General features: G+C 33.3%; 2 protein-coding genes and 1 long non-coding RNA gene across 5 annotated transcripts in view; 1 reads left to right on the forward strand and 2 right to left on the reverse strand.

Moving 5' to 3' along the window:
• Positions 1-3613: 3613 nt before the first annotated feature.
• On the reverse strand, positions 3614-6850 carry LOC113712011 (dammarenediol 12-hydroxylase-like). The gene is made up of 3 exons (XM_027235287.2): positions 5384-6850; positions 4673-4860; positions 3614-4584 (listed from the first exon to the last, which is right to left on the reverse strand). Exons 1-3 carry the CDS (start codon positions 6357-6359, stop codon positions 4285-4287), a joined length of 1464 nt encoding a protein of 487 aa, XP_027091088.1. The 5' UTR covers positions 6360-6850; the 3' UTR covers positions 3614-4284.
• A 1632-nt stretch (positions 6851-8482) lies between these two features.
• On the reverse strand, positions 8483-11095 carry LOC113711133 (dammarenediol 12-hydroxylase-like). Its single transcript, XM_027234304.2, has 3 exons — positions 10043-11095; positions 9020-9207; positions 8483-8931 (listed from the first exon to the last, which is right to left on the reverse strand). Exons 1-3 carry the CDS (start codon positions 11019-11021, stop codon positions 8632-8634), a joined length of 1467 nt encoding a protein of 488 aa, XP_027090105.1. The 5' UTR covers positions 11022-11095; the 3' UTR covers positions 8483-8631.
• Positions 11096-19221: 8126 nt separating this feature from the next.
• LOC113713035 (uncharacterized) overlaps positions 19222-25102 on the forward strand; it is a 30304-nt gene continuing 24423 nt past the window's right edge. For 2 of the 3 annotated variants that reach the window (XR_011822159.1, XR_011822160.1), the window contains exons 1-3: positions 19222-19348; positions 19509-19659; positions 20106-21988. This is a non-coding gene — a long non-coding RNA (uncharacterized lncRNA). The remainder of the gene's footprint in view (positions 19349-19508; positions 19660-20105; positions 21989-25102) is intronic. The other variant, XR_011822161.1, reaches the window with a different exon arrangement.

Consider the following 25102-nt stretch of genomic DNA (forward strand, 5'->3'; position numbering starts at 1 on the left):
GGTCTAATCTAAAGGGATAATTTTAGAAACCTCCCTTGAGGTATCTTATATCACCTAGTACTCCTCAAGTTTCAAAAATATTACTTGTCTCCCTTATTTTCAAACTTTTGTAACATTACCAACCCAATTCATAATATAATGCTAAAACTATAGTTTTTGGTGTGTATAGATAATTTCATTCCAAAATTGTCCTTTTGTTATTTTTCCTTAATTGTCATGACAAACCAATTTGAAATCCCCTGAACATTTGAAAATATACCAGTTTACTTCTTTAATGAAAAATTATAAGTTTTTATTGGGGTTGGGAGATCCACTAACAAAATTTATCTTATAATTTAGACAAAAAGATATTAAAAATTTTAATTTATGAATAATTTATAAAAACACGTAAAAATCATCCATAATACAGTATAAATGAAATAACTTTTTCTTTTCGCATCTCGAGAGGATTACAATTTAATTTTTTTAGCCATCTCAAATAAGTTATAAATACAATTTTAAACACTTTTCCTATTTTCAATTTCCATGCCATCGATATGGATAAAAATATGAAAATACTAAATTATTTATAAAATTTCTTAGATTCACTCAAAACAGCTTACATAAAGGAAAGATTTCTTTATTTGGTAAACTAAAAGGCAGCTAATTAGAATGTCAAAAAATAAATGTGGGCTCGACATCAGAGTTTTAAAATCATGATCAATCCCCTAAATTGCAACATTTCAGTAGAAAAAATCTACCTTTCCATCAAAATTATCGACCCCCTATTATAGCACCAAATAATTGATCCCTAAAAAAGACCAAAAAAAATTTCTTTTTCTAGTTTGCAAACATAATAAATAAAATTTTCTTTTTTTTTTTGTAGTTTAAAAAATTCTGCTTATAGTCACAACTGTTATATTTTATTCCATCATAATTACATCTTCATAATTTGTCTTTGTTTTGAACTTTTGATTAATATACCTTTTGATTTGTAAGAGTGAGGCAACTGAAGGGCGAGGTAGGGAAGAAACTATGTTCTTTTTCTTAAAATGAGTATTTGAATAGTATATTTTGAATTGGGTTTAAAATGTTAAAAAATTTAAAAATAAGGGAACCAAATGATATTTTTGAAACCTCAGGAGTGCTAAGTGATATTGTCAGAAATTTCAAGGATGGTTTCTGAAATTACTCCAAATCTGAATTTGAGCTACTCTCTGCTGCTGCTGAAAAGCTCCCGATGGCGTGGTCTGCTATTTAAATGTCGGACCGCGCTTTAAGCATTAGGAAAACCCTCCCTACTTGTACAGTAACCATGTCGTTGGAGTGGGAGACGCCTTTCCTGTCCTGGAAGACTGAAGCGTGACGTTTGTTTCCAATAAGACCAAAGACCTCTAAACCTGTTTGATAATCTAATTTAATATTTAAATTTAATGAGTTCAGATATTACTATGTTTAAATGCGTTTGATAATAAAAAATATAATATTTGAATTAATTAAATAACATTGAATTTTTTAGGCACAACTTGCTCCAAAAAATAGGTGATAAATTATTCACTTATCATTTAATATGATATACTCTTAAATGTAACAGATTTAATACTTAATAATTAATTCACTTAACGGATTCTAACTTTATATTTCAGATTTCAGGTTTTAGATTTCAATTTTAGCAAACGCATCATTAGTGTCATATTTTGTTTAAGAGGATCAATAATGGTTCATCACTTATTCATGTGATGACTCGAACCCATAAACCTCTTGATTACAGGTGAAGCATATTATCAATTAGACCATGTTTCGTTTAGTTCGTTGTCACCTTCTTAGTATTATAACTAGGAGGAAAAGCCCATGCGACGCGTGGGAGTTTAGTGCTTATAATTAAATATGATTAATAATTATTATTTGGTATTTTGTAGTATAAGAATTGAAGTATGACAATTTTAATATATGATGTTAAATAGAAAAATCATAAGTTACATATTGAGTTAAAAAATATACTAATATGCAATGAAACAAAATTATAAGATACGATCAACTATTTTGCATCTAACCTAATAAAATAAAAGACCTATTTATATATGCTTATGCACTTTATGGATATTAAAATCTATTGTTTATTTTGAATTTGATCTTAATATAAGGGCAATCCACCACATTATCTTGTCATATAAGTGAGATTTGAACAATTAGCATATTTGAAGAAAATCATTGCTAGTGGAATTTCGGTTCTTGCAAGCCAAATTCTTGAATTTATATTGATTCCAAAGACATATCATCATGAAATCTCCACATTCACCAATCCATCAATTATGATTTATTGTATGATTTAGAACATATAGTAAAGCATCTCCTTCTGGATAGGGATTACAATCACTAAATATCAGTTTTTGATCTAGTTGCAAAGATATACAACAACTAAAATGCTAATTTAGAGGAATAACCACGTCAAATAAAGTACTAAAACATCTTAGACCACTCAATTCAAGAAAACAATTAAAAGTAATGAAGTACATACTTTAGATTTGCAGCCAAATAGTTTTAAGTAGATAGTTAAACCTATTGGCAAATCAAATGAAGGAAAAAATTTGCTTAAATGGAATCATCAATAAAATAACAAACAATTTGAAAATTATCATAACTAATAGTTAAAACAACAAAAGTAGATGCAATCTGCATATGGGAAAATTTATAATGATAAACTTACTTTAAACCACAAATAATAATTAACAAATGTGATCTCCTCCCTATCATGCCTATCTAATATGGACAATTGAATTAAACTACTAAAAAATTATCACACATACAACCTTCAAGATTACAGATTTCTTACAACTAAAAAGTAGATTGGTTAAAAAAAACATACCTATTGAGATTTCTTACAAGCAAAAAGTAGATTGGCTAAAGAAAATACTTATTAAGAAAGGTGTTGCAAAATGGTGAAGAGGAGTAGCTAATATAGCAATATCCAAATTTAATAAGCTACATGATTGTGGTGAAAGAAAGTTGTAAGTAAATGAAATGAATATGAACAATGGGGGTAACGGCCAAGAAAGCAAACTTCTCTACTAATTGGCATTAATTGTGTCTTAATATCTATATATCATAAGTTTGCAGATAACTGATAAGAAATGCTTTAGGAAATTAAGAGACTTGGATGTTAATACAATTAAATGATTAGAAGGGCTTTTATGTTATTTCACTAAAACACAAGCTAAATTTAGTTATACCCAATGTTCAATCGGATATCTGTCACCCCTAGCTTTAAATGTCTAAAAGGACATCTAAGTAATTACAACAAAACTAAATTAGCTATAATGACTTGTATTCAATATTCCAATTGCACTTCAAACTCTTACATTCCCAAAATAGCCCTACCCTTACGGTTGAAATCCAAAGAACATCTTTACCCTAAACTCATTCTTATATAGTATAAGGATAAGAAATTTGAAGATTTAGTTGTATCAAGAACCTACGCTTTCTATCCAATTCCTCTAGAAATGTATATTTCATTTTCCTCTTCTTTTGTTTGTTTTTAGTTGGGTGTAGCATCCTTCTTTTAAAACAAGGAACTTATCAATTTGAAAAAAAAAAGAGGAATAACAACCCTTACCAACGTGATATAGGATACATATTTATCATAGACGAACTTTACATGAGCACTGGTATATTCAGAATAGAGCTCCTAGTGGATCATAATTTTGAGTACAGCTCCTGCTAATTTTGTCCACAATTCCCAGAGAAAATGTTGCTCAACTTTGGATGAATTGAGCTTGAGAATTGGACCTTCAATCTAGCACTTCCTTAATTTGCCATAAAAAATACAAATATTTTTTAAACTTCACAAGGTCACTATACCATAGCATACAGTAATGCAAGTTCAATTTTTCAAATTATATTTCACTGGTTTGAGGGAGTTCCAGTGTTGTACTCCTGTAACTTCTGTAAGTTCATGAGGCAATGATTCAGGTTGCAAAAGCTCACCTGCTAACCAATTGACTTCCAATTTTTATCAGCATTCACAAAACATTTAATTATTCCGTAAGCTGACGGTTGTGCTGAAGGGTCAAACTCATGATTGTACAAAAGGAGACAGTGGATTGACAAGTAACGACTATTGAGTTGCTAGTTGCTAGTTGCTAGATATGCATCCTACAGATCAAGAAAAGACAAGAATTAAGTGTAGTTAATGCCTTCTTGGGGTAACAACTGGCCCTTTACATCTCACTTTCTGAGCCGAGAGGGAAAGAAAAAAGAAAGAGAAGAAAGGAAATGGACAATCAAATAAGAACAGTTACGGACAATTTAAGGCTTGTGAGGATAAAGGTGAACTGGAAGTCCATGAGCCGGTCTTGGGTATGGATAATGTAGTACTTTCTCATCAGGAATTTGTTTTTCCCATCTATACTTGTTCACCACATTATGCAGAAAAATGAGTATTGCAAGTCTTGCATACTCGGTTCCAGGGCACATATGTGCTCCACCCCCAAATGGGACAAAACTGTAAGAAGCTGGACCATCACCTTGAAATCTTGATGGATCAAACTTATCAGGGTCAGGAAAGTATTCAGGGTTTTTGTGTGTGGCGTGTGCGATCCAATGAATCTGCAGAAGTGAAACAAAATGACATGTCTGAGATTTCTGTTGATCAAGTACCATGCTTGAGATTTTGGAGCGCAGAAGCAGAATGTACCTTCCATCCTTTTGGAATTGTATATCCTGCATAGTTGAAGTCAGTGATAGCTTCTTTGAATGCCCCATGTACTGGTGGTTTTAGTCTCAAAACTTCGCATGCAACTTGCCATGAATACTTCATCTTCTTCAAATCCTCCCAACATAATATGTTATTTGGCTCCTTTAGATCTGCAATTTCTTTTTGCTCTTTCCCCAGAATATGTAAGAAATATTAGAATGTAGGAAGCACCTGACTTAACGACTATCAGTTCTAAAACTGGGAAGAAGGAAAAGAAAAAAAATGTTTCTCAATTACTTCCTATAGTAAATATAATGTCCATATACTTTAGCCTACATGTTTCATCATTTGCAGGGGGCATCTTTGCCTATGCTGACTACCGTTGCTTATCTTGCATCTAGTAGTATAAGTCTTGATTTTGGAAAATTACCAACAACAATTCTAAACTGGAACCAAGATGCTTCTGGGGTAATGTATCTTTATCTCTATTACGCCTGTATCTCTGGTTCTATTGGTTTTTTAAATGTCTGAGCTACCATTGATTGCCATTCTACTTCTATTAAATCATTTATTTCAGTTGAATTAATGCAAATCAGGTATATTATTGATTGCCATTCTACCATTGATTGCCTGCTCTACCAACTAATTACTATTATGAACACATTCAAAACATGACCAGATTAAACACATAAACAGCTATATTAGTCTTACCTCTTAGGACCGAGTTATAAACATCAGAAAACTCTGTAAGATACATCATGATGTTAGTAATTGTGTTGTGAACGGTTGTGTAGGAACCTTGCAATAAACCTACTAAAATGCAAGCTATGTCGGCTTCGCTGTAAAACTGGCCACCATCATCTGTTGCTAAAAGCATGTGTGACACGAAGTCCTTTGCTGAAGATGAACTATGCACCGAAAGATCAACCTTTCTTTGCCTAATCATTGACTCAAACTCTTCCCGCATCAGCTTCGATGTTTTGATGGCACGATTCAAAGCTGTTCCTGGAAAATTTAATGGCATTGAATGAAGACCAGTTGCTATCTCTTTTATACCCTTTTCAAGCTCATCAATCTTTCCCTGATTGTCGATGCCTAAGAATGTAATGCATGCCAATTTGAATATGTACGTTTTCGCCATATCACCAATCTTCACTAGTTTGCACTCGGCATAGATCTGCAAATGCTGCTTCATTATTGCATCCATGACACCAACATATGCTCGTAAAACATCTTTCTTGAGAATGAAAGTCAGGAGTTTATGCAACGCTTTTGTGTGCTCAGTGTTAGGCTTATTATTTGACTTGGGAAAGAGCTTGTCAATTGTGCTTGGCCACCAATGCTTGACAAATTTATTCTCATTAGAGAACAGAAATTTGTTTCCCTCAGCATCACATAAGATAGCCATGGGGTAACCTATCAATGATGTCCTGAAAATCTTGGAGGAGTACTTGTTCCTCCGCTCTGTTACAAACTTTTCAAGGACACCCTGTTGAATTTTGGAGAAATACTCCAAAGTTTCACCTACAAGAGGCCAGCCTGTTCTGCCTGGTGGAAGCCTTGGGTTTTTAAAAGCAAATTTGCCGATTGCAACAAGAGATTTATCTCTCAGACTGAGGTTACAAATATACAGATATACAAAAAGAACCAGCGACAAAATAAGCAAAAAAATCTGTGATAATTCCATTGCCTTGATAGGATACTTGCTGATTCTTTGTTCTCCAAGATGAGAAACGTATATTAGATCATCAAAGAAGAGGGAAAGAAAAGAACCTCTCTAAGACCTGGAATGAAGTTTCTCACTGCAGATTAAAACCCTTGTATGATAAATCTTGGAAACGAAGAAAGATCCTAGCTGCATTCATGGTGGTTCCAGCTAACTTGTAGATGAACATATCACTGGAGGTTTCAAATCAGTGAAGTCAAAATAGATAACTGGAGATTTGAAAGATGTTGTTCTGTTTTTGAACTTCAAATCAGTCCACTCAAGTAGCCTGTTGCAGCCCCCCGGGCAGATCGACTGGTTTCCGTAGTCCCCTCTTTAGGGGCAGGTCACTGGATCGACCCCCGGGAGAGCTAACGCGCTGTGAACCTTGGGGCGGGGCTCTCACAGACACAGGGAATTAGTCGGACCCAATGGTTCCGGACACCCCTGTGTCAAAAAAAAAAAAAAAAGAGTAGCCTGTTGCATTTGAGAAGAACCAAGAAAATGAACAAAACCAGACGTTGTGTTATTACAGTGACTATATTTGTTTCATCAAAGGCTCTAATTTCCGAGATGTGGAGAAATTAAATAATAGATTTATAAGTTTTAGATGTGCACTCTCCACATGGCTAGCAACATCTTGATGATCTCAAGATCTGAAAAAGTAATAAAAAAAAAGCTTGTTGACCAATATTTTTGTACTCTTTGTGTGAGGACCTAGTCTCACACCGAAAATGTGGCTAGCAAAGGAATTGTATAAAAATTTAAACCCATGGCTACTTAGTAACTTGGATAATTAATTTTTAAGCTCATGGCTCTGCTCAAAAGTTATTTGGATCGATTCTCAGGTCTAAAGTGTTACAGTTGATATAGAGCAAACATGTCAGCTACTCGTATGTTATGATTTTGACTACATAAGAGAGTGTAAAGATTGGACGAATTTTACAAGGGCATAACTTAGATTAATCATTTTGAACCCGTAGTTCTGCTTAAAAGTTATTTGGATCAACCCTTGTATATAAGGTGTTACACTTTTCTCTGCAATGATTAATTAGCCTTACTTCCATCTACGTATTGGATGAGGTTCCTTGCACACTGTTAGCTAGGCAAGATTCATCTTAAAGAACACTTTAAGAAAATAAAATTAGAAGAGTGAAGTTGACTTATTCTTGGGGGCTATTGGATGTTAATTGAGGTTACTTCCACTGTTAAGTACTGACGTAAATTAACAAGAAGTACAAGGATTAATAACACACCCATCTATCCTATCATCTACAAGGTTGCTTCATGAAATGGTGGTCAGCAGTTCTGGAAGCTCAGGAAAGCAGAGGAGATGCAGATCAGGTGAATGCAACCATCAACATCCTCTGGCAGATTTGGAAAGCTAGGAATGATAGAGAATTTAACCAAAAGGAAAGAGAGTTTGAGAAGGCTCTAAAAGAATGGGTGGAGTTTGATGATGCTAACAAAGGAAAGGAACCAAGGAAGATCACTCAGGAAACAGAAGTACAACAGTGGACTGATCAACATCAGAACGAAGGAGGCATGAGGATGCTACTCAAGATTCATACCCAACAAGATCAAAGTCAGTCTATAGTGGGAATAGGAATCACAGCAACTGATAACTTTGGTCAAGTACAAGCAGCCTGGGCACTCAGAGAAAGAATGTCGGGGGATCCATTACAAGATCAAGCAGAAGCTGTGAGACTAGCTTTACTAAAAGCTGCCAACCAAGGCTGGAGGCACATCAAAGTAGAGCTGGACAACAGAAGACTGGTGGAATCTATAATGGATTCAAGATATAACAATTGGCGGGTTTCTACTCTTATTGGGGACATTCAGTCCATTTGTAATTTGTTTCATCAGTGCTCTTTCTCTTTTGCTAATTCGGGGAAAGTAGATAGTATTAAGCTGAGCATGCATGCTCTTAACATTTGGGTAGATGAAGAATGGGTTAGTCGCACTCTTAGATGCTAATGCATCATTGACATATGTAGGACTGCTGTCCTTTTGTTTGAACCTTTGTCCAAATACTGTAAAGAGTTGAAAATGAAATACAAAGGTATCGTTTCGACAAAAAAAAAAAAAAAAAAGGACTGACAAAGTAAGGAAGATCTAAACAGTTTTTATTCTTCAACTTGATGTAGGAAAGATAGAAATCTGAACAACAGTCATACAGATAGAAAAAGCGAGCCAAAATGAAGTTAAAGACGGCAATCCATGCAAACTTTATAAGAAAACGAAGTAGAACAGCCTAAGGTTGGTGAGGATAGAGGCGAATGGGAAGTCCCTGAGCTGGCCTTGGAACTGGATAATGCAAAACTTCCTCATCAGGAATTAGCTTTTTCCATCTGAAGTGAGTCACAACATTATGCAGAAAAATGAGTATTGATACCCGTGCATACTCATTTCCAGGACACATACGAGCTCCGCCTCCAAATGGTACAAATGTAAATGGAGCCATGCCATCACCTTGAAACCGTGATGGATCGAACTTTTCAGGATCATGGAAGTACTCGGGGTTTTTGTGTGTTACATCAAAAATCCAGTGGATCTGTAAGCAAAGCACACTCATTTTGATATAACGTTTTGTAACCAAGAACTAAGATCAAGAATTAGGAGAGACGAATATTGAGTTTTACCTTTGAGCCTCTCGGGATGGTATATCCATCAAATACAAAATCAGTGATAGCCTCTCGAAAACTTCCAGTTCCTGGTGTATATATTCTCAACACTTCGAGTGCTACATCCCAAGTATGCTTCATTTTCCTTAAATCCTCCCAACTGAGTCTACCATTTTGTTCCTTAATAATGGCGATCTCCTTTTGTTCTTTATTGAGTATATGCAATATACATGGAGAATGCTAATTGGATTAGTTCTAGATCCAGAATTCAAAAAAAAAAAAAAAAAGTTCATTTGCTACTTCCTCAATAATAATATGCATAAAGCTAACTTCTTGTCATCGCATCACGTTACCAACCTGTGGGAAAAAGGGGAATGGATGCTGCAAAGGGTAGAAATTTGAGTCAAACCCTGGAATGTTTGAAGTATCTATTCTATTAGTACTATCTCTCTTACGTTCATCCATTGATACTTGACATCATCAAGCTATATCTGAAGCAGAATGTTCTGATAGAAAACTATATTTGAAGTATATATCTATTCTATTAGTAGTATATATTATCTGCTCATCCATAAATGCTTGAAACGAATCAAGTTATACCTGAAGCAGTTGTGCTGACAGAAATAAAGTAGTAATACCCTCGTGCTTCTAGTTACAACTCCTGACTGTAGGGAATCACCCAAATATGAAACTGATGGTTCAAAAGAGAGCATGAATCTACCATTTAAACAATTATAAACAAGAACCAAGTCAAATTCCATTTAAGTTTCCTTTTTCTATCTTTTTTCTGTTATCGACAGCAGTGTTGCAGGATGATCAGACAACATAGCAAACTGATCGCTAAATTTGTGGATGCTTGGCTAGTCAGGTAATTTCCTCTATTTAGGTACTCATCCAACTGTCTTTCTGGTCAAAGACAATAATTCTTCCCACTGAGCATCATTCTAGCTGACATTAGGTTTCTTCCTTTGATCGTTTGGTTATTATAGAACATCCAGATCAGGCTATTTGAAGCACTAAGTAATTAGTTCTTGAACATACCTTTTAAGACAGAAGTATATATGTCAGGAAGCTCAGAAAGATACTTCATGATAATTGTGATAGTGCTATGAATAGTTGTATAGCCGGCTTGCACCAAACCTACTAAATGGCTAGCAATATCTCCATCACTGAAGAGTTGACCATTATCATCTCTTGCCAAAACCATGTGTGACACGAAATCCTTTGCCGAAGATGGACCATACTCTGAAACATCACTTCTTCTTTGTCTGATAAGTGCTTCCACCTCTTTACGCATAAGCTTTGATGCTTTAATGGCACGATTCAAAGCTGTTCCTGGCAAATTAAATGGCATGGAATGAATACCTGTTCCTACATCTTCTGTACCCTTCGCAAGTTCGTCAATTTTCTCTGGATCATCAAGGCCTAAGAATATATTACATGCCAATGTTAACAAGTACTTCTTTGCCTTTTCACCCACATTCACTTCTTCACAGTTCCATTCTGTCTGCAAATGTTTCTTCATTACAGCATCCATAATTCCAACATATTCTCGAAGCACATCTGTCTTGAGAATGAATGGAAGCAGTTTCCTTAACCTATTTGAATGTTCACTGCTAGGTCTATGATCAGACTTGGGAAAAATCTTGTCCATTGTGCTCGGCCACCAAACCTGGACCAATTTCCTTTCATTGGAAAACAGAAATTTGTTTCCCTCAGCACTACATAGTATAACCATGGGCTGTCCAATCAATGATGTCCTGAAAACCTTGGACGAATACTTGTTCATCCGATCTTTGACAAACTGGTAAGGAACACCTTGTCGAATTTTGGTGAAGTATTCCAGACTTTCACCTAGTAAAGGCCAACCTGTTCTCCCTGGTGGAAGCCTTTGGTTTTGACAAGAAGAATTGCTGTTCGCAATGGCCAACTTTTTCCTCAGCCAAAGCTTGGGAAAACACAGATATGCGAAAGGAACGAGGAATAAAAGAAACAACAGACTGTATGATAATCCCATCATTGTGAGTGTTATTTGCTACCTTAATGTGAATAGGAGATGATGCAGCAAAATTTGCATTCTGCAGCAAGGCCCATCTCCCATAGCGGTCTTATATATTAACCATGTCTCCAAAATTCTATAAAAAAACAAAATAAATAAATAATTGCTGGTTGACCTTAACCCCGTTTCTGCTAAGATTAGTCCTAATTCGAGTATTAGTAGTTTGCAGTGAGATCAGTGATGATATTAAATAACCAATGGAAGCACGTTGATGAACAAGAAAACATAAGAAAAAATCAATCTCCATAAGGCAATTGAATCGCAACGGATCTTCTGTCCCACACTCTGTGTCATTCTCTGTCCTATTTTTATTATATTGCTATTTCTCCTTCATAAACATCATGTTTTAGTTCTTTTTTGTTTCCTTATAATTCAATAACTATTAATTCAGTAAAAAATAAATACTACAGCTTCAAAAAAGCAATATATAATAGAAAATTAAAAAATACAGCAGAAAATGCATAAAAAATCTCATTTTTTATGCATTTTGATTTTTTGAGTTTGTTAAATTTTGTGTATTACTGAATTAATAGTTATTGGATCTTAAAGAAACAAAAAAGAACTAAAACATGATATTTATGAAGGAGAAATAGCAATATAATAAAAAATAAAACAGAGAATGACACAGAAAATCCGTTAGCGCAATTGAATTCATCTTTTGACTACCGGCGGCTATGATTTAAACTATAAGACAATCTTGCTTCCTTCGCTCAGATACATGCACGATACTTTTTGTCAAGACATTAGATCAATATCTGCAGAAAGGAACTAAGTCAAACAATTTGAAGTGGCATTTCTCATTGACAACTACGTATATTTGCCACATTCACAAGAAAGTAACTCTTTGGTTGATGAGCAAGACTTATGAGAGACAATTGAAATATATGCCCAACCGTGACCGTAAAGAATCTTTAATTTCATTGGATCAAGTTGGTAATCAAGTCAATTTGACTATTGTTTCATTGAATTGTGTCATAGTCTTTACTTTAATTATCTGTGCATTAAAGATTTTGGGATGGCAGACTTCAAATATAAGACTCCTACATAATGGTTAGACTAAGCATAAGGCATTCTTCTTGTCTTAAAATATGTAAGTACCGTTGACCAATTCAGTATTGGACGGCAGCCAATTAATTGTGGTTTCTGTATCTTTGGGTTTTAGATGTGGAACTTATTAACACATTAAAAAGAAGTAGAATGAGTTTTGGCGATAGGTAGTGTAAGTGTGTAAGCATATTTTGATCTTAGTTTTTATTATACTTAAATTATCCTGATCTCTTTTAATTAGAGTTATTGCATTTCAATTATGAAACTAATAAGAAAAATGAAAAGTTTTTCAATAAATTAAATCTAAAAATTTTTTATAATTAAAATTAAAACTGCCCGTTTACAACTATATTCACCAATTATTTTCCTCATCTCCAATTAATTATTGTATGCGTTAAAATTATCTCCAATTATTATATTGCTAAGTGTGATAATTAAATTTAACTATCTTTTATATACATATTGGTTTAGAAGAAAATCATGATTAATAAGAAGACAATAGGCTATAAACAGTTAATGAGAAAACAACAGGTTAAATTGATGATTAAATTCACTATATTATCTCCAAAGAAATTATTGACAATTATATAAAAAAAAAAAGCAGAAAAGGTTTACATTTTAGAACAGCACAAGAGGAAACTCGAAAGGATTCTGCATCTCCAGGGTAATCGTTTCTTGTAAGGATGCGTATCCAGTTTGTAGTATGCCTACCATATCGCTGGCAATGTCTTCGTGACTGAATAATTGACCATCAGCGTCAGCCTCTGTACAGTACTACCATGCATGCTAACAAGGCGTACCTAATGTTTTTGAATTGGTGACCATGGAACAGCTGCAGTTAATTAGGAGGGTTCCCACCACTGCTCTATCAATTATTCGATTTTTGGCCCCTCTCCCCGCGCCCCCCCCCCCCCAAAAAAAAAAAGAGAAACAAAAAAGGTTCATGAAAGTATTTGTGGTAAATAGTCTTGAAAAGCTACTTGTTCAATTTTGCTCACAATATTTGTAATCTTTTAGTACATAATAACCAAAAGATATTTTTTGTTTTTCCTTTTAAGAGAGTAGCTATATATATATTTGACCTTTCCACTCTATTCTAATTCCTTTACGTCCCAACTATGATTCAAATTTAGAATTTGATTGCAAAGAGAACTTTAAAAGTAGTCCCTACTCACAAAAAAATCCACAGCTATAAGCAAGCAGCTATCATTATTGGTTATAGTCTTGTTGGAAAAAATGCAGTTTTGGTATTCAAACTAGACAGATGGTAGTTTTAGTTCCCAAATTTTGGACAAAAATAAATTTGGTACCCAATCTTTCAACTATTGAGCAAATTTAGTACCCTTGACGAATTTTTCCCAAATTGCTACTAGAAAAAGTCACGTGATAGTCATATGTCCAGCAATTATTATATAAAAAAATACCAAAAAAATATAAAATTTCCTTCTGACGCTAACTATCACGAAAATTATTTTCTTACACTAAGTACTAAGTTTAAGAACTAATAATTTTATCAAGTAAAATATCCTTGCGACACTAAATACTAAGTTTAAGAACTAATATTTTTATTAAAAGGATATTTTACATTTTTTTGGCATTTTTTTATATAATAGTTGTTGGTCATGTAACTATCATGTGACTCTTTCTGGTATCAATTTGGGAAAAAATCGTCAAGGATATTAAATGTGCTAAAAAATTAATAGTTTGGATACCAGATTTTTTTTCCTCCGAAAGTTGGAGACTAAAACTGCTCATCTGTCTAAGGTTCCGTTTGATAAAACTGAATCTGAATTCTGAAGTCTGAAATCTGAATACTGAAACAATTAATTTGCTGAATTTTAAGCACTGAAAAAAATATATGAATGTCTGAATTTTAATACTAAATCTATTTATACTGTTTGATAAATATTTATAGCTGAATGCTTAATAAATTTAATTTGACAATTTTGCTCTTATATCCGTTCATTCAAAAATAGAATCTATGATTTAATTAGTTTAAAATTGTTAGGTATGAAAATGATAATATTTATTTTTAAATCAAATTAATATAAAATATGAAATATATTATATGAGGAGTATGGAGAATATGTAAAAGTCATTAAAAAAGGAGAAAAGAGAAACTAAAAATTGTTAGATTGAAAATATTATGTTGTTTAATCGTATATATATATATATATAATAAAATCGTATTCTCATACTTATCCCTTCATATTTTCTCTTTCCTACGGGGCTTAACGAAACAGCAAGTAGTTTTCTACATGGCTTGCTCCTTTTTTGTTTGGATATATATATCAATTCTTATTTTCTATAAAAATTCTTAATATTATATGATTCTTATTTCCTACCCAAAAAAGAAATTGGAAAGTAATGCGATATAAATAAAAGAGACATAAATCTATATATAGGAATAAATGATAATATATATTTTTTATAGTGTCCTATTCTTTTTTTTTAACAACTTTATCATAGATCTTTTTTATTTTAAGATAATCTACCCATATATAGAACAACATACAAACAATCTAGACATGGAAATTAAAGAAAATTAGCCCGAGAAAGTTTTTACAAGACTCACAGTCCCCATGCATAATTGTTGTACAAAGAGAAATGGCACTTCATCTGATTGAAAAATTCTGGAAAAGTCCATAAAGAAAATGGAGTGTCATCAACCAAAGAAATAAAATCCCATTATCATAGCTAAAGAAAGATGAGACAAAACATTAGATATTTGTTAAAGTTTTGCACCCCGACGGCCCCTACCCGACCCTCTGTCCGTAGTGTCCTCCAATCCAAGAGAAAGGCCTCCGTCCGTAGTGTCCTCCGCCCGTCTTTTTTTTTAATATATTTCTGCTAATAATTCCTTAATCACAATACAAGATGGTGGGGTGTATTTCGTGTGTGGACCCACACCATAGGAGTCCATGCACTTAAAGGATTCGATATAGTGGAGGTGGTCTTTTAAGGTCGGTAAAATCTATCTTGATAACGCATTTGTAAATTTATTAAGTACAGGTTTATATACGTGCATAGTACGGGTCACATAAGATCTTATTTCCTACCCAAAGTTATTTGGACGTTTATGATTTTATTTCCTATAAGAATTCTTAATATTATAGGATTTTTATTTCCTACCCAAAGTTATGTATTTTAAGCAACTTAAATTAAGATAAACATACTTTTAATATTCTTATCAATATCTCTTTGTATTCTTATCAATTCTTATTTCCTATGTCTACACTACATATAGCCTCTAATATATTGATTTCAAGCATCAAATTCATGGTTAGGTATTTCCTGTGCAAACGGTTGGCATATTAAAGCATCGATTTTGGGTTTCCACTCCTCTTGATTATCAGGTACATCTTCTTTCAATATATATATATATATATATATATATATATAAAAGGCATGTTGATCTTCAATTGTAAGAGCTTAGTAACATATCTTGAATTTTGTTTTTTTTGTTTTATTTTCTATTTGTTTTGTATGAAGACATAGGATTTAAACAAGTACTTTCATCGTTATTTTTGTAAAATTTTTTCTAACATGTTTGTTAATTGATTTTTGTGATCATATACTACGATGTTTGTTAATTTGCCTTCAGGAAAAACAACCAAAAACAAAAGGCACTGGAAAGTAATGCGATATAAATACAAGAGACATAAATATCTCTATTAGATATATCTGCAAATTCATTAGTTAATTAAAAGACTCTGGCCGTTTACTTAATTATAATCTTTATACGTATTGTTATACACAAACTTGAATGCGATAAATTATTTATTTTTTTTATACTTAGTTATCCCACTTTGCTATCGTGCAGTGATAATAGAAAATCAATAAATGCTGATTTTCACGGACAAATCGAGGAAAATGTTCAAACAGAAAAAAACAAAAACAAGTTTCTGAATAGTAGAATATTATTTGATACTATTTATTGCACTTTTTATTTATTTTCAAGTTTTTGAATGTTATGGTATTGTTGAATGTTATTTTTTCTATTTTTAAATTATTATTCACTGAATTAGATGTTCAAATTTATATTATAAGAATACTTTACATTACAATGCACACATAGTAATATACTTAAGACAAGTTATAATAGATTATACATAAAATATGTATTTTATATCGACATTTTTATAAATTGACTAAAGTTTATTATTTTTCGACGATTCCCGTTCAACGAACGGGTACAAAACTAGTTAGATAAGAATTTTGAACATAATTAACAAACAATAATAGATTTGATAGATAAGATAAGATAGCTGAAGTAAATTCTATTGATTCTTATCAGAATTAAGCATTCAGTTAGAATTCTTGTACTGAAAAAAATACACACAGGTTTAGCACTGCTTAACAAATTCAGTAAATAGATTTTTATTTATCAAACACTCAAAACATCTGAATGTCTAAAAAAATTCAGATTCAGCACTTTTTTATGTTATCAAACAGACCCTAAGTTTGGGTACCAAAACTGCATTTTTCTCTAGTTTTGATTGTCAAGTTTGGTACGTGTCTACCTGAAAACGATCGGTGTTGTAAGAGTCTTTCCTCCGCCTTTGTCATTTGCTTTTGGATTTCTTTCATGCTTTTGCTTTGTATGATATCCTTTTTTTTTTTCTTTTGGCTGCCGGTAAAGGTAATTGTAATTTTAGGAGCATATCAGGAAACATACAAGCAAAAACCTTTGGAGCTAGCTGGCTGACTAGTACAACTGCTTACTTAAAATAAGGATTAATATTTTATACATCGAAAAAACTAACAAATTTGAATATATTTCATATATATCTGATTAGAATTTATATTATGTGATATGATTTAAATTTATTAGTGTAGAAAAAACTATACATTGATAATGTATAAAAAAATTATCCTTAAAATAATAATAATAATAATATTAACATTGAGGAGTTACAAGTAAGTCGAAGATTGATGCCACACCCCAAAAAATCAAAAACATTAATTGTGATAGCACCATGGGGCGATGCATGGATAAACTTGCTCATAATTTCCATCACTAAATCAAACTACTTGTTTGTAGAAAATGGGGATAATTTTAGAAACCTCCCTAAGATTTCTGATAATTTTACTGAGCTCCTCTAAAGTTTGAAAAATTACATATACTTCCCTTGTTATTTAAAATGATAATACTACCCTTAAATATTTTAATGAAATTCCCTTGTTTGGTATGCTTATACTTAGAATGACTTTAAAATTATTTTTTCATTCTTTTTCCTTCTTATTCCTTTTTATTGTAATTTTTTGTCAATAAAACTATAGAACTACCACTATTATCTCTAGTTTTTATTGTAACTAAATAGCGAACTAGTGATTTTTTTGATGAGTTAACTTTATACGTAATCCAATATTTTTTTTACTAATCTTTGTTTTCTATTTTTTATTATTAAAATTAACAATAAATCAAAAAAAATTGCTCAAAATCACTACTAAATTATGATAATCCCATTACTCGAAAAATTCATAAACTCTGAATCAATTATTTCAACGTTTTATTTTCTATCTTATAAATCTAAATCCATAATAAAATACTATAAAAAATATCGTATCATAGTGATAAAATTATTATTATAATTGTTTATCAAATAGTAGGTATGAACATGAAAAATTCGGTACCTTTTCCTTATAATTACATTAGATAATCTTATAATTCTATAGGGAAGTAAATTAAAACTCATTACACAAGGATATTTTTGGGTATTTATTTAAAAATTTGCCCAATTCAATATTATTTTAGGTTTTGTTACTAAAATTATCAAATCAAAGAATGTATGTGTAATTTTTTAAATTTTAGGGGAGCTAAGTGAAATTGTTAGAATCCTCCTGAAATTTCCCCTGGAAACACCTTCGTTACCCTTGGACCTTACGTAATGACTAGAGCCGTGCTTTTGTGGGAATTGGGAATATGTCAATGATGGGAGTAAGAGAAAAATGCAGTTTTGGTACCGAAACTTTGACGCACGAGCGGTTTTAGTCCCCAAATTTTGGACGAAAACAAATTTGGTACCCGAACTTTCAAATTTTGAGCACATTAAGTACCCTTGACGATTTTTTTCCAAATTATTACCGGAAAAAGCCATGTGATAGTCACATGTCCGGCCGAAATGGAATTAAAAAAGGCCAAAAATGCAGTTTTGGTACCTAAACTTTGACGCACAAGCGGTTTTAATCCCCAAATTTTTGACGAAAACAAATTTGGTACTCGAACTTTCAAATTTTGAACACATTAAATACCCTTGATGATTTTTTCTCAAATTATTATCGAAAAAAGCCATATGACAGTCACGTGTCCGGCCACAATTGTATAAAAAAAGGCCCAAAAAATGTCAAATGCCATTATAATACTAAGTATTAAATTTAAGGACTAATAGCGTAATAAAGAAAAAATTCAAGGACTAAATAACAACACATGAGTCAACAAAACCCAAGAACTGATACAAATGAGCTCCAATTCCAGACAAATTTTGTGACTTGATTCTTAGATTAATGTACTAGAATTGGAGCTCATTTGTATCGGTTCTTGGGTTTTGTTGACTTATGTGATGTTATTTAGCCCTTGGATTTTTTCTTTATTACGCTATTAGTCCTTAAATTTCATACTTAGTATTATAATGGTATTTGACATTTTTTGGCCTTTTTTTAAATACAATTATGGCTTGACACGTGACTGTCATATAGATTTTTTTGGTAACAATTTGGAAAAAAATCATCAAGGGTACTTAATGTACTCAAAATTTGAAAGTTCAAGTACCAAATTTGTTTTTGTCCAAATTTTGGGGACTAAAACCGCTCATGCGTCAAAGTTTAGGTACCAAAACTGCATTTTGACCTTTTTTTTTCCATTTTCGCCGGACACCTGACAGTCACATGGATGTTTCCGGTAACAATTTGGGAAAAAATCGTCAAGGGTATTTAATGTGCTCAAAATTTGAAAGTTCGGGTACCAAATTTGTTTTCGTCCAAAATTTGGGAACTAAAACTGCTTGTGCGTCAAAGTTTAGGTACCAAAACTGCATTTTTCTCATGGGAGTAATGCCTACTGTCTAATTCAGCCATTTATCAGTATATTGCCGCCTGCCTACGTCCTTTTCCCCACTTCCCCACTCTGCCTTCCCCACCCACCCCACAAAACCCCCAAAAGGAAAGAAAAAATTTCCCATTTCTTGATCAGATCCACCAATCGTCACTGACTGCCTCCCTCATCAACCATGGCTGAGAAGGTAAGCCAATTCTCTTGCTAAATGATCGTGACATTATTGTTTTGCATCTCTTTTTTTTTCCCCCTTTTTTAGTGTTTGCTCAGTTAGTGGCTTTATTTTGTACGGACAAGAATTTGAGGGTTTTTTTTTTTTTGGGGTGATGCTCAATTTTTTTGGACAGGAGAACTCAGAGATCGTGGAGTCACATATTAGGATTATTATCAAGCAGCCCAAGAAACCTGTGGAGCCGCCTAAGGAGCCCAAAAAACCCCCAGTTGTAGTAATTGAAAAGCCGAAGGAGCCAGTTCATCGCCCAAAACCCCTTGGAAAAGGTGATTGGACGAATTAGTTTGGAAAGGCAATTAAACGTTTTCGTTAGTTGTTTACGAATTAGTGAATTATTACTACTCCTATTTTATCTATCCATCTACATATAAAGTAAAGCAGTGTACGCATGTTAGACGACGCATTAACGCTGCAGAGTAGCAGGCGTGTATTTTTCTATGGCATTTAGTAGTGTCTTAACTCTTAATGGAGTGAAAAGTTGGAGGGTACATGTAAAAGTATTTCACTTTTTTTGCTGTTTCTGGTAAGATTCTGACGTTGGTTTTCAGCATAAAGATAATGAACTGGACAATGACTCTTATAGATAACACTATTGCAAGCGATATATGTAGACACCAAATTTCTGTCGATTTTTAATATTTTCTTAAAATTTTCTATTTAATGAATTATTTATTTTTTAGCATTTTAATGTGCATTTTTCTCAATTTTGCAGGTTTGTTTAAAAAAAAAAAGAAGACAAAACAACAACAAAAATAAAACTAAAAAAAATAATAATAATAAAAAAAAATAAAAAAAATAAAAAATGAAGTCAAAATCAAATTATTACTAAACTTACACATTTTCATCATTTTCCCCACAAAATACACTTAACCCATTCCTACACTCAACTTTCTTGTCATTTGGTAAAAAATAATCATTTTGACCAAACACACACACAAGCTCCTCTTTTTCTCTCCCAATGTACATCTCTCGGCTCTCTCCCTGACAGAACAGAAGAAAGAAAAAAAAAAAGCTCCTTCCGGCTCCCTTCCCTCTCCCAATATACACACACAGAATCAAACACAAGAAGGCAAGCAATCGGGCGTGAGGAGATTGGAATTTCATCAAAATTTTAACTAAGGTCATAAGAGGTATTAACACTTCCATTGAACTATTTCCCATCTTTTCTATTTATCATGTTGAATTCATGTATTATTGGTTGTTCCTGCTGTTTTCTTGTTGTTGCTGCTGGTGTTTGTTGAAATTTTGGAGTAATCCACGAATGACATTAAGGGAAAAGAAATGGGCCTGTGAATGCATGTTAAATGCTTGATAAAATGCCGAAATGGAAAAACGGATTAAAAAGCTGAATATTGTGCATGTTGTTGTCAAAATGGGTGACCATTAACTAGCAAAGATCTGAAAATGTTGGGATATCTAAATATTTTGGAGTTTTGAGCTTTAAAGGCATGGAAGTATTTTTCTTCATTTAGGGGCTGTTTTTGCTTTAATTTAGCCTTTTTATGTTGTTTCTTGTCAAATAAAAAATCATAGTTGTATTGTAGAAGTTGTAAGAGTGTTGTAGTATAATTTTCATGATTTTTGGTGAAGGTTTAAGGGGTTAAAAAAAATAAAAACTGAACTGATTTCTTGGCATTTTGACCACTTTTGGGTCATCTTTTGTAAAAACTAACTCCGAAAATGGAATCTACGCGAAAAATGGAGTGGGGAGGTGTATTTTGAGGATTTTTGGTGGCCGGAGAGGTCACCGGCGGCGGCGGTCGGCGGCGGCGGCGCCACCGGCAGCCTCCATGGCCACTAGCTGAAGAAGCTTCAGCTGGCCGAACAAGAAGAAGAAGAAACGATTGGGGAAGGAAGAAAAGAAAGGAAAGAAAGAAAGAAGAAAAAAGAAAAGAAATTGGGCTAATGTTTTTTTTCTGATGGGCCAAGAGTTAATTTTGGTTGGGTTTTGGAAATGGGTTTTGTTTTATTTTTTTGGGTTTCGGTTGGGTTAGAAGGTTAGAGCCCATGCATTGTTTTTGTTGGGCTTGAGTGATAAAAAGATGGGCTAGCCTGCTCGTTTGGCTTGGACTTTTGGCTGGGCTTAGGCAGTGTTCGGCCCAAAGAAATAAAATGATGGCCCGATGGCCTTTCCTTGCCCAAATCAGAAACCGAAATTTTCACTTTAGCCCCTGACCTTTGGAGTAGTTTCACTTCGGCCCAGAACATTTTAAATTTGTTTCACTAAGGTCCTTAATTTAATTGCATTTTGGTCCTTGAATTTTATCTTTCATTTAATTTTGACCCCTGAACTTTGGAAAATATAATTTCTGTCCCCAACAGTTTTTCAATTTTTGCAATTCAGTCCCTGATGAATTTTGACTCTCTTTATTATGATTGTTTCTTTTCTTTAATAGCTAATTATGCTACTTTTGAATATACTTAACTTGTAATTTTTAGATTTGCTTAAATTTCTTTACGTCTGACATATTAGTGCGAATTTAGTGCTTGTATTATTATTTTCTTTTTCAATTAAATTGGTGCCATGATCCTTTTGTTCATTGTGAGTATAATTAGGACAATTTGACTCCATTTAGTCACCACTTCAAACGGGAGGTACTCCTATTTTATTATTTCAATGTCAATTACGTGCTCTTATGTGCTCCTATGTGTTCCTATGTGTTTATATATCTTTATATGTTTTATTTATTTGATTTAAATATTCATTCAAATTTTCTTACATATGTTTCAGTTAATTTTTATAATGATTCGAGAGGCATTTAAATACCTCAAAATGTAATAGATAGGATAATTAGATTTATTTCATTATATTTTTCCTTTCTAGATTGTAGTTAGGCGCTCCCCGATGTAATAGATAGGTTGCGTGTTTATGTGGCTTATGTGTTATGTGTTTTATCCGCTTTTCTTAGGATTTTGGCATCTAGATATTATGTTTACGTGTTATGTGCTACGTGCTCTTATGTGTTTATTTGTTTTAATTTATGCTTTATTTGTTTCACTATGAATTGTTAATGCATGATGTCACCACACTAGTCCAACGCTAGTTGTGGTTTCTCCCTCCGCTTACTTGCTAGTCCAACGCTAGTAAGGACTTTTAGAAATGGACTAGTCCAACGCTAGACCCTTTAGGTCATCTTGCGCTAGATTCATCTTTGTATGCTATTCACTACATTTTCATGCATATTTTCATTTTTTAGGATCTTTTCTCATTTGCATGATATTCCCTATTATATTATCCCCTACCCGCTATAGGTGCTAATCATGTCATTTAGAATTGCATCTCATTTAAACTAGTTCATTTGCTTGTTCATGTTAGGATAATTATTTTTCAAACATGGGAAATGGGTGATTATAACTTTCTAGTTTAAGTACCCTATTAATCCATGTATAAGAAAATTATGTCACGAGTTTTGCCTCCCGTACCCTTTATGTTGCATTCTCCTTTTCTTTGATCACTTATATATATGTATATAATTTAATTTCTTTTATTTTATTTTAATTTCATCATTTGCATATTCGTGACACTTTCAAGGAATCATTTTGGCCTTCGCAATTAATGCGATTGGTTCAATTAAACCCCTTGAATGAACATTTTGTCCCTTTCGATATATTTAGATTTGCATCCATATAGGAAACATCCAAATATGATAAAATTAAGGGTTAGATTAGGAAAATTTTGACTAAACCTCGCAACTAGCGTAGACTAGGTTGAAAGGGTGCCTTAGGTTTGAGTCAATTGAACCTTTGCCTTCCCTTTCTTCAACCGTGACTCCCGAACCCATTTCTCTTGTTTTCAAAGACCTGGAGTTGTCAAAAGGGTTTTATTTTATTTTACTTTATTTTTGGGTGACTTGGTACACCAAAACTCAATACCAAGTGGCGACTCTTATTTTTCTAAAAAACCCTTTTAGACTAAATTTTGGACCCAAATTGTCGCATTTTTTTTAAGTCCCATTCTAGGTCCTTTGTCACTTGTTTTAAAATAAAATCACATCTTTTTATAAACACCTTCTTTTTTCCATCGCGAAAAAATGGGGCGCGACAACTTGGCGACTCCACTGGGGACGTTAGAGAGTCCAAGCACTTGGTTTAGTTGTCTTTTCCCTTTTTAACACTTTTATTTATCAAATTTGGATGTTTTAGGTTGCATTTTTCTTTTTTAGGATGTTTTGCATGTCACACTCGTATTCGTTCCTTGTCTTTCATGTATGTGATGAATGGTTTATTCATTTACTTATTTGTCACGCGCTTTGCATTGCATTTGGGTGGGGGGGATAATACCCTAGAGCCTCGCGTTGGTTCTCGATTCCTCCCCTCCAAACCAAGCACTAGCATACGTGCATACGTTTTATTTTTTATCCCTCATTTCTTTTCTTTTTAGTGGCTTGTCACGCCACTCCACCTTATTAGGATTAGGCGACCCACTTGGACGTGTGATCGCGACACGATGTGTGCGTAGCATGTTCCGAGGGGTCACTCAATCTTCCATTTTAAACTTTGGGTTGATAGCCTTCAGTTTTTAATTGAAGATTGAGGATTTTGATAGATTCACTCAAACACGTAGCCGTGACACGATGTGTGCGTAGCGGTGTTTGGGGAATCGCTCGAGCCACCGACAACGAACCTTGGGATTGATGACCCTTGGTTACGAGTCTGAAGGCTCGGGGACCTAAAACCTATCAGGTCTAGATGCATTAGTGAGCCAATACCTCATGCATCCATGATAGTTTACCTAGAGTAGAGTCTGCCTTACCTTATTAGGGACACTATTCACGAGAGGAGGGATCCAACCCCTCTTTTCCTTTTATTGCTTTATTTTTTTGTATTGTTTTGCTACAATGTGTTATGTGTATTTATCTGATTGAACTAACTTTTCTTGGTTCTTGTTTCCATTGCATTCATAAGCCCTAGGAAATAAGAGTCCTGGCATAATACTCTTTAGGAGCCTACCCTAATTGATGTGACACGTTTAAATTCAATGCTTCTCATTTGCAGCATGAATACATTTCATTTTAAGCTCACCCCGGCATACAAAAAGAGGTTCCTTTAGATCACGTTTCATTTATGTACTGCATATTTATTTGCTTTAATAAACTGGCATCATGCATCAACTATAGAGAGAATGCCGCATAGGGGATCCCACGTTAGAAATAAGCCACTCTGTGTCTCGGATATGTAATCCAATGAGACTTGCACGTTTATATTTTTTGTACTGTCCAAAGGGGTAGTGCACGAGGTAAGGTAAGATCCGATCTTTTCGAAGACGGCAGAGCAATTTTTTTGCACATTAGAATATGAGCATCTAACAATCATCTTTTGGTCATTTTCAACATAGTTGGTAAAAATCCCTTGCTTAAAGGACATTGACTTGAAGAAATTCACAAATGATTTCTCATTGTTGAGATGATATGTATGTTAAGGCCAAATCTTGATTTCCGAAGGCTCATAGACTAATGAATCATAATGAATTTTTGAAAATTTTCAATGGGTAGACAATTCAATCAATTTTTGGAATAAACCATCAATTTCATTGGACCATTTTATTCATCAAATTCATCCAATCCATTTTTTCCTATTTCTTCACTTTTAGGACTAAGTCAATTTTGAATAAATCATCAATTTCGTTTGATCAATTTACCCTTTTTTAGGGTGATTCGGTCAATTTTGAATAAATTAAATTTCATTCAATTCATGTGACCAGTTTACCTA

This window comes from Coffea arabica, chromosome 10e, assembly GCF_036785885.1.
Source record: "Coffea arabica cultivar ET-39 chromosome 10e, Coffea Arabica ET-39 HiFi, whole genome shotgun sequence".
Taxonomy (NCBI): domain Eukaryota; kingdom Viridiplantae; phylum Streptophyta; class Magnoliopsida; order Gentianales; family Rubiaceae; genus Coffea; species Coffea arabica.

Bases quoted from the DNA above. Each gene is read 5' to 3' on its own strand.
- LOC113712011 (XM_027235287.2), bottom strand. From the start codon at position 6,359: ATGGAATTATCACAGATTTTTTTGCTTATTTTGTCGCTGGTTCTTTTT. The intron at 4,861-5,383 runs GTAAGACTAATA...TTCTGGGGAAAG, and splicing joins TTATAACTCGGTCCTAAGAG to AGCAAAAAGAAATTGCAGAT. The intron at 4,585-4,672 runs GTACATTCTGCT...TCACTTCTGCAG, and splicing joins CAATTCCAAAAGGATGGAAG to ATTCATTGGATCGCACACGC.
- LOC113711133 (XM_027234304.2), bottom strand. From the start codon at position 11,021: ATGATGGGATTATCATACAGTCTGTTGTTTCTTTTATTCCTCGTTCCT. The intron at 9,208-10,042 runs GTATGTTCAAGA...TACTCAATAAAG, and splicing joins ATATACTTCTGTCTTAAAAG to AACAAAAGGAGATCGCCATT. The intron at 8,932-9,019 runs GTAAAACTCAAT...CTTTGCTTACAG, and splicing joins CCATCCCGAGAGGCTCAAAG to ATCCACTGGATTTTTGATGT.